This window comes from Pagrus major, chromosome 5 (genome assembly GCF_040436345.1).
Source record: "Pagrus major chromosome 5, Pma_NU_1.0".
Lineage (NCBI taxonomy): Eukaryota > Metazoa > Chordata > Actinopteri > Spariformes > Sparidae > Pagrus > Pagrus major.
The window spans coordinates 7538742-7553255 of record NC_133219.1 but is presented as its reverse complement, the minus strand read 5'-3'; the positions used below and the strand labels follow the sequence as shown (position 1 = coordinate 7553255).

General features: G+C 41.6%; 1 protein-coding gene across 1 annotated transcript; it reads right to left on the bottom strand.

The window, feature by feature from the left end:
* Window positions 1–12445: 12445 nt before the first annotated feature.
* Window positions 12446–14268, bottom strand: aplnra (apelin receptor a). The gene has a single exon (XM_073466353.1). The coding sequence runs from the start codon at window positions 14139–14141 to the stop codon at window positions 13056–13058; it is 1086 nt and encodes a 361-aa protein (XP_073322454.1). The 5' UTR covers window positions 14142–14268; the 3' UTR covers window positions 12446–13055.
* Between the last annotated feature and the right edge of the window lie 246 nt (window positions 14269–14514).

Genomic DNA, 14514 nt, shown 5'->3' with positions numbered 1-14514 from the left:
CCCATCAATCCCCCTCCACAAACAGTTTTCCAGGAATTGTGATTATTCCAGTTAAAGATTTGAAGATTCATCCGGCGATTTAAAGCTATTGTGTAACACTGTTCATATATATAAAATAATATATAATAAAAATAAAATAACATAAAAAAGTTGGTGCATCGTACCAAAACTGGGTTTTTAGGACATTACAGGTTGAATTAATGGGTTTCAGCTGGTTAAGCTGTCAGGGTTTCATTTGTGCACTCTGGAGTATTTGAATAAATGTACAGAACTATATCAGTTTATTATACTTGGATTAGACAAAGTAAGATATACTTTATTGTCCCCAATAGGAAATTTTGCAGCTGCAATCAACTTAAAAACAATATTTACAGGATATTGACAGGACAGTACAGTGGTACACCAGAGAAACATTAATACATGACAGAACAGAAATAAAGAGTTGTAAAACACGGCACATGCCCTATAAGATAAAAATGAGTAAAGGGACACAATAATAAAACTAAGTGCCACAGTGCCTCATTGCTAAGTAAAAATGTGTTTTCCTGTTGGGTAGGGTTACAGATGTTGGGAGCAAAGAAAGCTTAAAGCAGTTGTTTGTTTCCTTGATTCTTTATGACTTAAGAGAGTAAAGGAAAATATGAAAAGCTATGTGGATATTTACTTTAAAAGTCAGTGTGAAGAGCAGACTGATGGCATTAAACTGCTCTTAAAGGCAACAACACCAGACAATAAAACGCTCTCTGCCTGAAAAGGAATCCTGCAATAAAAGGATTCCATCACTAAGTGGAGCCACCAGTAGACTCAGCTACAAGTCAAAGATTTACTACATCAAAACAGGTTTGAAACATTAAATACACTGATTCATCATGTAAGCAAACAAACTGACTGACTTGTGACCCCTAAAACAGACAGTTGAGTTGAGATTTCTACAAGGACGGATCATTCACCACTTTAACTTTATGGTCCTTCAGAACAACCTGTTATCTGAGATACACACAAACCAGGGCCGCCTCTATTGTACATTAACCGCCCCCTATAATTGACACAGAGCCAGGAAGCATCCCTGATGCACAGACGCAAAGACAATTGTGCAAGTGTGATTTTAAAAAAATAGTGTAGGCTCGTTTTTGTATAATTTTTGTTTATGTGGTATGTTTCACTCTCCCCATGTGTCATGTTGTTTTACTTCTTGTCTTTATGCCCCGTGTCCTGCATTTGGGTCCTTTTGCTAAATCTTGACTGAACATGGAGCTGTGTGAAAAGGCTCTTGCTAACCTAATGAGTGAAAGTGCATTTACACATTTACAAAAGTCTCAGAATCTATCAAAATAACTCTGAAAATACATTTAAACTCATAGAGAAGCTGGAAAAAAACATGAAGTAATGAGGGATGAAGTCATTAATAATTAATGAGTTGTTTCTAGCTTTGTGCTCCTCAGTGGCTGACCACTTCTGAAGAAACCAATAAGTGAGTTGATTCACAGGTATTTATTTACTAATCATTACCCGTTGACTCATTAATATAAAATCTCCCAGTCTGTTCTCTAGTAACTCGTCGTTATCTACTATAAAGTCCTTGATTCAGAGTCATTCAGGCACTCCTCATCAATTATTCAATACTCAAACAGTCCTGCATAGAATACATGTTGATGATCAGCCTTATTAAAGTGATGCAGCGTTGTTAGTTGCAGCTCTTCCTTCCAGTAACGCCTCACTAATGAGAACTCGAGTCCCGTCCCTCAGCGCTCCAACTGCCACCGTCCCTGAGGATCTTTGTTTTTCATCCTTGCCACCAGGAGGTTCACTGTTGTCATGGGATCAGCCAACTACACACTTGCACACAGAGGAACACAACATATGGGATTAAATAATAATAAGATTATTTAACAGTGTGGTTGTTTGTTGTAGATGGACATGAGTGCGCTTACATTAATGCTAAAGTGCTATTAACGGACTAGACTATGAACGGTCTCATCTGCTTCAAAAGACTGGATGTTGATAGATTTTATATTTAATTGGTTCAACTTGCATTGCTGCTGTCTCACTACATTGTTCTTAAATATTATCTCATACATCGTGCTGCATTACACCAGACTGCAGGCCTGAATCCCCTGTTATTCTGCCCCTCTAAGGACACAGTCAATTAGGTCCTTCCCATGCCAGCAGTCTTCACATCATTGTAGTAGCTCAGTTCAGCACAGCAACAGAGCTGTCGAGACAAGAAGTAGAAATGAGTTCACTATCATCTGAATCAAATCCACAAATACTGGTGAACGGTGAAGACCAGCAGCAGCAGCAGCAGCAGCAGCAGCAGCAGCGGCAGGAGGAGGCCACTGCAGCAGAACGGCAGATGTCTTCTGTCAATCAGGATGAGGAAAGTTCGGAGACTGCAGAAAAGGAGAAGCAAGCAAAGATGCAGTCCGTTTTCCAACAGGTACGTACCCAGATCAGATCACAGGTGGGCATGAAGGCCCCAAAGAACAGCATACTGGACCTGATGCAAAGAGTCAGAGAAATGGAGACTGCACAGGTGAATGGGAAACCTGAGGGCAAAGATGTGAGCAGTGAGGGTAAGGAAGAAGCAGCTGATGAGAGCAAAGATGAGATGGATCTAAAGCAAGAAGAATTGTGTGCAATTTTCGACAAAAAGCTTGAGGCAAGTAAAAAGGCCTTAAGAGATGAGTTTCGAGTGCAGATTTCTCAGGTGCGTGCAGAAATGCAGGCCTACACTGACCAGGCTCTCAAAGACTCAGAGTGTAAGATGAACAGCAGGCAACCTCACAATCTACAGCAGCAACCAGAGAGCAGAGGTACAGACAGGAAACAGAAGCCTTCAGCACCTTCTTCACTGGCGCCCAGAAGGGGAAGAGTCCTGACCCGGACCATGACCACCATCATCCCTAAGACGTGTGCCCCCGTCATCATTGGCCCACGTGCCAAATCAGAGACACTGAGCTACTCGAAGGGTGAGAGCTCTCGACTTGTGCTGAGAGATCCAGGAAATAAGCAGTGCCCAACCTGCAAGCCTTGGCTCCCCCCTGCTTGCCCTCCACTGCATCAGCGCAAGAGAGCTGTCCAGGCAAAAGCTCCAACAGGGAACTGACTCAACCTGGCAGATAAAGGAAAAGATGATTATTTGTGCGACTGGCCTGATTGTTGTATGATCTTAATTGTATGTGCTACTATCCAGTTTATGTCTTGCTGAGGGTGCTGTCATATCACTCTCAGCCACAGCTTTCTGTAGAAATTATTTGAAAAAAAATAAAAAAAATAAATATATATATATATGCATAATAAAGACAAAATAATAAAGCATTTTGTGAGTTTGAGTTTGAGAGTTTTCACATTCACTTCAATGCAGCCAATGGATTTTTGGGTAAGACTTTATACTTAATTATTTTTACATAATTTTACACTTAATAATTAATAAACGGTAAAATTATAATGAAACTTTACTTAATAGTTATTTCACTGTTAACAACATTTCTTAAGCATTTGTTTATTTTAAAGTTGCAATTCATGTTAAAAACCTTTACAATTGCTAAATAAATGGTTTTCAAAGCATTTAACTGTTTGCGAAACAGTGGAATAATTATTAAATAAAGTTTAATTAACTAGAAATGTACTATTTATTAATGATGGTTATTATAAAGTGCTACCAGCAGCTTAATATAAAATCCAATCGAATCATTAACAGGAATACACAACTAATTGAGCTTTTAAAAGCAGTGATGCAACTAAGTACTCAAGTACAATTTTGAAGTATTTGTACTTTACTTTAGTGTTTCCACTTTCTGCTTCTTTATACTTCAATTTATACTACAGTGTGGAGTCGAATATTGTACATTTAATTCACTAAATGTATTTGATCAATTTATTTACTAGTTACTTTACAGACTGCATGATGCAGCAGAGCCAAAATGGTGCATTTTTAAATGAATGACTGCAAGGCTGATTTGTTTTGCCCATAGTAAACAGTATACAGTATGTAATTTATTTGATTCTACAAGCTCGCCAACAGATGGCAGCAGTTCATTTCTGTGGGCTCACCAGGATCCCATCCAGATGAATAAAACCTCTGTGTCACCTTCCTTGCAGAGAGTGATGAGGCACTTTTACAACCGAATGACTGTTGTAGCTCAAGTGGAGCAACATGAATTATGGCTCAACCTTTTTCTAAATTCATGTTCAGCACTTATTTAAAAAGTAGATACACACTGTCGCTCAAAGTTCAAATGTCGGTTGCCAAATGAACAGTAAATATAGTTAAGACATTGACAAGGTTAGAATAGAAATATGATTTTTACCTAAATATAACAAACTCTCCTTTCATCGAAGCACATACTGCCTTGCAGACCTTTGAGCTCTCAATTCATTGAGATAATCTGAAGAACTGTCACTACATGCTAACTAAAGCACCTCCTACAGGTTGGATTGGCTTTATGAGCACTTGCACAAATGCTGTTGCTCCAGATACTCTAATTAAGGTCTATTTAATTGCTTCTTTAATCAGCACAGCAGTTTTCAGCTGTGCTGACATGTTTACACAAGGTTTTTAATGATCAATTAGCCTTTTAACATAGCTGCTGAAAATTATCTTCAGTGCACCTATGTTAATATCCCTCATTTTCAGCAAAAAGTCATTTGCTCATTATTTTATAATGTTTACAATTTATTTCTGATCAATTCTGATCAATTTAATGTTATCTTAATTGAATACAATTGTGAAATGAATGACTTTTCTCAATGACCCCAAACTTTTAAGCAGTAGTGTACAGCCCAGATTAGTAATGATTGGAAAGTTTGTCAATGAGCAAAGTAATATCAACATTTTGATAGGACAGTGTAAAGTACCTGACCACAGGGTCTCCATTTTGAAGTAACCTCCTCCCCTGAAGTCCGCAGTGCACTGCTGCTCCCCAGTGGCCAAACAGTAGAAGACAGATCAACTCCCAAGAAACAAGATGTGTAACTATGATGAAGTCATGAAGCGGTGCATGCAAAGTGTGCTGAAAAATGTTCCCCTCTCGCTCTTTGTGTTTTTTTACATGTGGCTCTATAATGACATTTTCCCTTTTGAAAATTCTTCGATTGAATTATTTTGTCACCATGATGCTCAGTCTACACAGTCCATTGACAGAATGTGTATCTTAGATACCCTGACAAGCACAAATCTCTTCACATGTACTGATACAAACATCTTTTTTTTAAAAAAAATATCTGTCCATCTCTCTCCAGCAAAAGTTTTAAGCCATTTTCTACCTTCTCATGAGGGTCAAAGGTGAGTAATTGTTAAGAAAAAACACATCAGCAACATTTTAGAATAGACATCTGACCGCATTTAACTCACAAATAGTGCCTGCACACTTTTTATGAGTGCAGGTGTTACTTCAAGTGATGTGAACAACTGGATTTTTTCAATGGCTCTTTGGTACTGAGTCATACTTGGTTAGAGCTGTTTTTTTCATCATTGTGCTCAAATTTCACCACCTGCCTTAGACCCTAATGAGAAAAAAATGAAAATATTTAGTATTATATAATATAATATATATATAATGAATCGCATGGAAGGCAAGACAACTCTATATTTTTCTTTTATTTAGAGAGGGTTCATTTCAAAGTAGTAAATTCACTGACACAGCTGAGGGATTTGGCGTCATCAATGAAAATATATTGGTGGGATGTTTAAATCTGATCTGATCTTATCCTCATGAGTAATTTGCAGATCTGAAAAAGAAAAGAGGAATGAAGAGCCACTGTTTTGACTGGTAGTCTGACAGTCTTTCTTGGAAAAGAGTGTAAGATCTGGCTCCCTCCAAAGAGCTGTGATTCCCATCTCTGTTAACTTGTGCAGGAAAGGTGATGTGAACCCTGTCGTCTACCTCTGATATTTACTGTGCAGACCTGAGCACCTGAGTGCTTCCAGCAGCTGAACTGGCACTGAGACCGGCCAGTGACAGGAGATGCATTTAGTCCTGAAGCAGCCACGGGAGCCGAGTGCCTCGAGGCCGGCTCCTCCACAATGGACGGGATAGAGAGGGATGTGAAGAGGATCTTTGTGTCGAAGGGATGATGAGTCCTGAGCGACCATATCCGGAAGGGACGAGAGCCCAGCACATTCAGGTCTGGCCAAGCCACGCTGTCTTCGGAAGCAGCATCTCTCGCCTAACGATATCCAGCAGCAGCAGGGCTCATTGCTATGCACTATGCAGACAGGTCCTGGTTTTTACTTCAAATATTCAGATAGAGTCAGAAAGTTATTCTCTCAGGTTAGACCCCTTATGATGTAGCACAAATGAGAAACAAAACAGTAGCATACATACAAATATGTAACACAACAGTAACAACACAAAAAACTAAACTAAACTAAACTAAACTAAAGACAGATAGACAGACAGATAGATAGATAGATAGATAGATAGATAGATAGATAGATAGATAGATCTTCTGACATATGTTTCACATATGTCAGAAGTTTAACCCGTCATTCGGCTGTACTGTATATCCTCTTATATATTTGCTCAGCTGAGTAAAATCCGCTCTTTTGTCCAATCAGATCCAGTCAGGGTTGTAACGGGTGGAGTGGACATGACCCTGAACTACAGTGAATAAGACTGACAGGGAGGTGGAGATCCATTTGAAAGGCCTGATTTCCTAATCACCTCCTGAAATGTGCCACAACAAGATTACCATGAAAACACTGATCTCATGTAAATGCTGTTTTTATGGGCCGTTGTTCTCAAGGCCTGGACAATTACAGGGAGAGGCCACTTCCAGGTTAAACCGAGACAAGCTGATTTCAATAGTGATCCTGCAGGCTGCATGGTTGGTGTGTATTGGAGACTCAAGTGGCCACTTTTGTGAGGCATGATTAGACATGTAATACCCCATTATTTGTGAGGCCTTATTGATAAGACGTGTGGTGATTTGGCTCTGTTTCCAAGGTCTGTGGAATTCCATTGATGACTATCAGCAGAGATTTAAGCAAAAAGGGAGGGATATGAAGAGAAATGTTGCCGTGAATGCAGAAAAAAGGTTAGTTTGAGTTTGTTTTTATTAACATCCAGAGGCACAAACTGCAAATAGATCACAAGAAGAGCCCTGTGGAAGGCTGAGAAACCAAAAGGTACGGATGGTGATGACATTTTGACGACTTTATAATTTTTGTATTGGTAAAAACAATTAATCAGCGTTATTTTCTTGATTAATCGTTTACTCTTCGTCAGTGGGAGGGGATGGGGGGGCAGTTTTGACGGAGGTTTCTGGACTGTTTTGGTGGATCAGAGGCTCTGCTGTCTAGACTGGTCCTGGCTCAAACCATACTGAGACCAAAGACTCAGACACTTGATGTTATTAACAGTACAGTATGAGCCTTAATCCTCTGGACAGTTTGTCATCTCAAAGCTGTCAATCCAGGCTTAAAAGACGGTCCCTCATACAGAATCCCACCTGTTGACTTATGCTCATTTTTCTACAAGAAAACATGGTTTGTTAAGGAGACGGGCATCCGGTTCAGCCTACGTAGAATAAAAAAAAAAAATGCAGTTGGCATTTAAACTGTATCAGACTACTTATGTAAAACCTTAGTATAAAGCTAAACTATTTCAACCAACACAGATAATAAGGTGACAGTAGGGTAAAAGGGTTCATCCTTAATATCACTAATAGTGGAGACACATAGACACATTGAGACAGTGCAAAAACATTTTGTGAAAAAAACATAAAATGGCTCCATACAGCTCGTCTGGCATAATCCAAGGCTCCAGAAAGAGAAATCAATTTGGGATCATGAGGCTTTCTGGAGACTTGTAGATAATTTTATTTGTGGGTGAACTGTTCCTTTAAAGCAATGTTATGTAACTTTTTAATGGTACAGTGTCTCGTCAATTTGATTTTAAAAAGCTAATGATATAACTGAATGAAAGTTGAATAATCCAAGGTTGTCACATGTAGTTTGAGTAACCCCTCGCATGACTCCTGTCTCAGCATGTGCAGACAATTTTGACAAAAACATGAAAACTTTATTTCTTTAGAAAATTAAATATTAAAAAAATCACAGTCATAATTTGGAGAAAAAAACATTCTTGCTATATTTGTCAATTAGTCTGGCATACAATTTCAGCTACTCAGCCAAGTGAGGACAACACACAACCTCACAACATCTGGATTCAAATGCTGTCAAACTCTGACTGGTGCATGGAGGGATGTGGCATCACCTTTGACCAATTGATCCCCGTTCACTTGAAACCATTGAGAAAAGTACAAAGAGAAAAAAACCCCAAAACATAAAAAAAAAAAAAGAAAATAACTTTTCACACTTGGGCTGTAAATGTTGTGTTCACGTATGACGCCCACCCTAAATGTGTATTCAGGACCTTTCAAGAAATAATTCCACAAAAGGTTAAAAAAAGAGAGGAAGAACATACACACTACACCACCCAACCACACACACACTTACACACAGGAACAAATGTGGCCTACACTTCAACACCCTCACCCTCCTCCATCTAGTTCCTGATTTTTGGGGCTCCAGTCGACTCTGTGCTCCAGATTCACAGGTAGGACAAACAGGCAGGCAGGGGGAAGGACACCCAAAGGTCCTTTTGATCTTCCAGTCAGAGGTTTGGGGCAGATAATAAGTGATGCTCTCACCCCCTCCCCCCTCTCCCCTCCAGCTCCTCCCCCACTCTGCTCTGTGTTAAACCAACTAATGGATGGATTGTAGGGAGACATGCTTCCCCTAACTGCCTCTTTTGTGATATGTTTTCCTGAACTAATGCTGTTTGTCTTGGGGTTGATTATAGGAATGGAGAGCTGAGCGTGTGTGTGTGTTGGTGTGTGTGTGTGTCTTACAGTCCAGCAACAGGTGGACGCACGCCACAGAGAAAGTGGAGTTAGCGCTGACAGCCAGTGGAATGTGTCAGATCTCTGTTTACATGTGAATATGAACACACACACACACACACACACATACGCACGCACACACACACACACACACACACACACACACACACACACACACACACACACGCACAGCAGAGTGCATTTGTTGCTGCCTGGGTGGGATGGAACAGCAGGGAGATCTGAGGAGAGGCGAGCAGTTGTGTTTTGGTTCAGACGTCCCATTTGGGTGTGGCGGCTCACGCTGACGACAACACTCGGAGCAGACACCTGTGTTGGCTGTGTTTCACTTACAGTTCTGACTGGAGATGCTGAGTGATGGTGCTACCACTGAGATTAAAGGATAAATCTGGTGATATCCTTGACACATCTCGTGAGAAGGGGAAATAATAATTGCAGACACTGTCTGTGTTGTCAAAGTTAATATATCTTCCTCTGTGCCAGAGAGCTTTGTTGTTCTGCAAAAACTATTAAAAACACATGAATGAACCACAATGTTTCACTGGGTGACACGTAATTTTATTAGCAAGAACACACACACTGTAGTTTATTTTTAGTCCAACCCACAAAAAACATCCGGCTGCTGTAAATATTCACGAGACGACCAAATATGTGTTAATACGCAGCTGAAAATAGTCCCAGAAAAATGCTTTAGTTACTTCTTTATATGTAAAATAGAGTGCCCAGCTGTTTCAGCAAATTGTTTTTCCAGTTTTAAAAATGAGACCATATATTTGAGAACATGTTTTAAATATTAAGTATTCACTAGCAACAAATAGGTTTGTGGACTGAGAGACAGGATAGGGACATCGGAAAAACAGATGTATTCTCTGTTGATTTTGTTTATTTTTTATGGTTTGAAATGTTAATAGTGAAATTAAATTTTTTTTTTCCACCCACACTGGTAGCAGCACAAACAGAATCAAATAAAAATAAGAGAAAAATAAATAAATCTTAACACAGATGTTGAAATGTTAAAACATAAAACAAAAACAGTCTCAAATTTGAATTTGATCTTGACAGGTAGTCCATAAAAATACAGCACTTCAGACCAATGACTCATAAAATGATGGCTTTCTGTTTTCATATATAACAATAACCTTAGTAAGAGGAAACGGTGTAAAGATCAAAAGCAAGTACTGCAAAAGGTGAAAACTGAAAATTAACAATAAAATATGAATTTTCTGAAAATATGTACAATATGTTATTTAAGAACCAGTATGTAATTTCTGCCGCTAGGGGTCTCTCAATCAAAACATAACAAAAGACGTATGTAGCGTGGGATCATGGGAGTTCTTGTCTCCACTGTCAAACAACCACCACTGCTGAAGAAAATCTATCTGATGAAACGTTCATGGACGAGGTAATGGTTTAAATCAGAACCCAATTAATTGCCAAGTTGGTTTTCACAAATGAGGGATGTTCCTCAGTGTTTTGGTGTGCAACAATAAGCATAGTAAGTAGGAAGAGAATGGCACCTTCAGTAGAGTGCATACCTCTGCCAAGGCCCAACAGCCCTTGTTTTTATTCAGTAATAGATATCAGCCACCTAAATACGCCTGATTACTGGCAATATTAAAGAAAGTGAGAAAAAAATTCCTGGATCCAATATTTGAAATACTCAAGACAGTAATAAAAACAGACTTGTCCAAAAAAATGTTGTGAATTGTTGTAATCAAACTCCCTGTACAATGTGTAGTATGTAGTATTGTTTAAATACAGGGTGTTTTCAGTCTTGCAGCTGTTAACCAGCATGTTAATGGGAAACTTCATGCTCTACTGTCCTGATGAGGAAACACAAGCATGTTAAGGGCCCGGTGAATTACCACGGTTGAACTCCCTCTAAGAATACTGTAGGAGCAGTGTGAAGCCCACACCCAAACATCCTCACACACAAACAGGTCACGAGGGCCACACACAAACTCACACAACATTTATGTGCATTTTGGAGACAACTGTTGTTTTTGTGTTGGCGCTGCCCCCCGCGAACACTCTGGTGCTTTGGTCAGCTGGTATTCTGGGTGAGTTATCCCGAAGTGGACCTGCTGGCTAACAGCATCAGACAAGCTGTCAGCCCAGCTCATCTCAATAACAACAACAAGTCTGGCCGGCCCAGCATGCATGATTAACTCCACCCTGATTCCTCTGTCTTATTGTCAAACTCATATCTACTGTTTAAAGATGAGGGCTTTTGTTACGGCCCTGACATTGTTTAATGATGATTTAAAAGCTTGTGTTAAAGGTTTGAGCCCCACTGTGCTCTGTGCTCAAAGGACCTCCACTTATAAATTCTTGCAAATGGAATCTGACTCAATGAAGAATAACTGTGTGTTTAAGCAATCCCGTGGCCCTCTGTGGCCCTCACATCTATTCCAAGCTGTCAAATGGGGTCCATATTGCCAGAATGGCCAATAAGTAACATATGATCTCTCGCACACAAACATAAGATGAATCATGAGGCGTCACGCTCACGCCGTTTCACACATGTTGTTGCTTTAAGATGTGATGCGACTCATATCGCTGTGATTTTCCCCCTCACCTCATTCACTATTTCCGAGAAGACTTCTGCATCTGCATTCAGACGTCCCCCCCTCTCCGTCCACCCCGCCCTGCGCCAACAACAACCGCTCTAACTGCAACCTCTTGTCAGCAGGGACAAATATTGACTTGTTCGGTGGCCAGACTCCTGCCAGGATGAGAGCCCCACTTCCCCCCTCCGCTGCTGCCACTGCCATCTCTAAACGGTGATTATGTCCAACAGAGCTCATTACTGTCAAATCAAAGGATGCCTCAGAAGAGTCACTCATTGGTAATGACCCTATTATTCAGGGAACATGTGGGGTTTGGTTGGCTTTACCTCCTGTAGATAGATAGACCTGTCTTGCCTTTCTGTGACATTGTTTTACATGAATTGTAGATACTTTAAAATAGATGTAACTTCCCTATTTAATTAAAAAACACTCTGGATGGCGCCACCTGTGACCCACAGGTGTGTGTCATCAGACAGCTAAACATCTGATAGATGTCACAGCTGAGTATTGAATACACACTTTCAGGATGACGGTTACTTTGCATAATCCGGTTACAGTCTGGATACTGCCTGTGAATCAATAGAGATTAGAGATCTATTAGTTTGAAGGTGTAAACCAAATGCAGGGCATTCATAACAAAGGTTCAGCCCTCTGGGGGTACTTAACACTGAAATAACAGGATGGCGTAATGAAACTGATGTGAAACTACAGGTTTAATGAAAACAGTTTAAATCTCAAAGACCCTCTTTTGTGCAAATGTTTAAAGTCAGTATTAGAATTGTCTTTACTTTCTCCTCTGAACAAAAGACTCTAAGAGATCTGGTTCATAGATCTTTAATACAGTAGTTAGTTACAGTGATGTCAAAAAAAATGAAACATAATGCATCAAACTGGAACATTTATTTACAGAGTTCCTTTGTCCCCTTTAGTGCCGTGACTACACTGTGAAACCCCTCCACCCCACCCCGCCCCGTTCCTGCTCCCCAACAACATTTGTCAACTGCCATCTGCCTGTCTGCCCCCGTCTCCTCTCCACAAACTATATAATTAAGCTGCAACACCTTTTCTCCTCTTACGCCCCCCCTCCTCCTCCTGCAGACTTCTTCTACCTTCACAAACAAGCTTTAAAGAGGACACTGCTCTGTTTGATTTCCCTGCACACACATTTTCTTCAACAAGTGCTTCTAAAACAAAACAGCAAAAAAAAAAAATGCTATGGTATGAAAATACTGTACAGCTTTATGTTTCATCCAGTGTAAACAGATTTCCATGTCAATTGATTTACAGTTCCAAACGTCACATGAAAAAATGATAACTTTTACAGAGCAGGACAAAAATAAACTTTCTTTCTCTGAGAATTTGAGGAACGACGTAGCTGAGGAGCTCAGCCAGCTGGCTCCAGCTTCAAGTCCACACAACATACAGAGCATCCACCTCTGGGAGGAACATATTATGGATTTCATGACTGTGAGCAGTGACATTTCAAAGTTCATCATCTCATCTTACCAGCTTTGAACAATGGACACGTAAAGTCTTTTTTTTTTTTCTTTTTACAAGTGTTCCAGTAGTTGGAGCTGGGACCTGCCTGCAGCCCCACACCAACTTTCCTTTTACTGTCTTTTACACCTTGGTGGCCAGAGACTGAACCTCTGACTTCTGAGTCTGGGCGCTGAGCGTGGACGACATGGAGCTCATCTGGCCGTGCATAGCCTTCTTCAGGTTGAGCAGGCACAGACACTGGGAGCGAAAGCGCAGGTCGAAGAAGGCATACAAGAACGGGTTGAGGCAACTGTTGACGTAGGCCAGGCAGGTGGCGTAGGGGTGAGCCAGCAGCAGGAAGCGCAGGAAGCCGCAGGAGCTTGGTGCCAGGTTCAGGTAGGAGAGGGCGTCCATGCTCTTTAGGACATGGAAGGGAGTCCAGCAGATGGCAAAGACCACCACCAGTGTGGTGATGATCTTCAGCAGACGCTTCTTCTTCTGGTCCTCCTTGCGCAGGTTGTTGAAGTGGCGTGTGACGGTGCAGCCGATGAAGCAGTAGAAGATGGTCATGGCCAGGAAAGGCAGGAGGAAACCTAAAGCAGAGGAGGAGAGGCTGAGCCCGGCAATCCAGAGGTACTCATGCCTCCTGTTCCTCGTCACCAGGCTGAAGTCCATGGCACATGTGGTCCTGTTGCTGTTTTGGTCGTTCACAGTGGTGCGGAAGAGCAGCGTGGGAATAGCCAGCAGGCCCGAGAGGAACCAAATAGCACCTAAGGAGGCCAGCATGGTGCCCCTGGAGCGCAGCCTGCTGCTGGACAGAGAGTGAACGATGGCCAGGTAGCGGTCAAAGCTGAGGCAGGTGAGGCAGAAAACACTGGCGTACATATTAACCAGAACAACATAGCTGCTGATCTTGCACAGAGCCACACCGAAGGGCCAGTGGTAGCCCAGCGCTGTGTACACGGCCCACAAAGGTAGGGTCACAACAAAGGTGAGGTCAGCAAGAGCCAGGTTCCCAATGTAGACATCTGCAGCCCGGCGTTTAGATTTGGATCTCCAGACGGTGAAGATGACCACGCCGTTCCCTGACAAGCCCAGGATGAAGATGAGCATGTAGAGTACTGGGATGAGGGAGTAAGAGGGCTCCCACTCTGAGAAGTCACAATCAGTCTCATTGTCATCATAATAGTCATAGTTATCAACATATTCCCCAGTGGTGGCCTCCATGCTGCAGTATAGAAAAAATCCTTTGTGTTCAGAAAGAGTCCTGTACAGTTCCAAGTCCTCTGAGGTGAATCAAATCAGAGAGTCACACGAGCTGGAGAGTTTCTGCTGAGTCGACCGCTGGTGGGAATTGGAGGAGTGGGCAGATTGTGTGTGAGAGTGAGTGACTGTTGGCGCTGTCTGCCTTTTTAAACTCGGCCCTCCACACCCCTCTGGTTCCCTCCCAGGACGACCCCCTCCTCCTCCTCCTCCCCCTCCTCCCCTCCTCCTCCTTTCCCCCAGTAAAACATCTCTCAGCCCTCCCCCCTTCCACTCCTCTCTCTCACCTCTTCTGCTGGAGCCCTTCCCTCTGCCTGCAGGACGAGTACCCCCCTTT

Bases quoted from the DNA above. Each gene is read 5' to 3' on its own strand.
- aplnra (XM_073466353.1), bottom strand. From the start codon at position 14,141: ATGGAGGCCACCACTGGGGAATATGTTGATAACTATGACTATTATGAT.